Here is a 1,158-nt window from a genome sequence, read left to right as displayed (position 1 = left end):
AGTCCTGGACAAACATGGATTTGAAGGCTAAAATTTCGATGGTGAGCTGTGAACACTATTACTGAGACTTAAGTATGATTGGTCAAAAAAATGGCCTACCTGTCCCTTTAAAGTAGTGCGTTATTTATGTGTTTGTATTATGCCTTATTAGAATGGCTATATATATATTATTATCAAGGGGACATAATCATTTAATTACTTTCTAGATCCAACATGAGTTACGTTGTGGGAAATGGAAGGAAGATGATGATGGATATGAGGTGGAGGTGGAACCAGATGAAAGTGATGAAGAGCCTGAACCTTACCCAGCCTATCAAAAAACACCTCAAGGTCACTGGCAGGACTCTCATACAGACCTACTCCACCAGATAAAACAGGCTAAGAAAATGGCACGAATGAGAGCCTTTTATGAACAGGGTAAGTCTAAAAACACTATATAGCAATCAATGATAGAGTAAAGTGAAGCTGTACTTGGGTTCTAATAATCTGGGAAAGATCAGTGCCAAGTGGTTTGGCCAAGGAACAGCTAGCTGGTAGACAGGATCCTTTGTAAACCGAAGTTGTTATCATTGTAAAATCAATTTCAAGAGGTTTGGTCAAGGACCAACTGGTAGACAAGATCCTCATGAACCTAAATTGTTATCCTTTTAATATATTGTTGCTTCCTAAGTTATTTTTTCTGTTATAAGCTATCAGTCGCCTGAAATACTACAAAATTCATCATGTAACAGCCTCCTAATTAATGTATGTTTTTTAATTTTTAGAGCAGATCTCTTGTAAATATTGTGGAATGGGAATGACTCGAAGCCTGGCAGAGAAACACCAGATTTTATGTGCCAGACGTTTCTCTATGAACCACAATCTAGCAGAGGCTAAAGCTAGACAACAGAGGGCTGCAGAGGTACTGAAATTTTATCAAAGTTGTTTCTCTCATTTCACACTTTGTCTCAAGTCCAAGAAAGGGATAAAATGTCAGCAATGTGTTGAAAAGGCTGATTTGAGATCCTATGAACAACAAAATGAAATGGAAATTTAGATGGACTAATGCTGCTGTACTGAAAAAATTTCCCTCGTTGCACACTGCATGATATTGCCATTTCTAGGAGGTGAATATTGTGAGTGAATTTACTAGCTAAATAATGTGCAGAAAATTTTACA

The 1,158-nt window shown here is 37.2% G+C and overlaps 1 protein-coding gene across 1 annotated transcript; it reads left to right on the top strand.

The window, feature by feature from the left end:
* Nucleotides 1-14: 14 nt before the first annotated feature.
* Nucleotides 15-901, top strand: LOTGIDRAFT_176700 (hypothetical protein; the record flags this gene model as incomplete). The annotated part of the gene is made up of 3 exons (XM_009056367.1): nucleotides 15-41; nucleotides 207-417; nucleotides 765-901. Coding segments are annotated over 3 exons (375 nt in total), but the record flags the coding sequence as incomplete, so codon positions are not given.
* Nucleotides 902-1,158: the final 257 nt, after the last annotated feature.

This window comes from Lottia gigantea (assembly GCF_000327385.1).
Source record: "Lottia gigantea unplaced genomic scaffold LOTGIsca_2700, whole genome shotgun sequence".
NCBI lineage: Eukaryota > Metazoa > Mollusca > Gastropoda > Lottiidae > Lottia > Lottia gigantea.
Note: the sequence above shows the minus strand (reverse complement) of the source record. Positions and strands in the feature narration are given on the sequence as shown.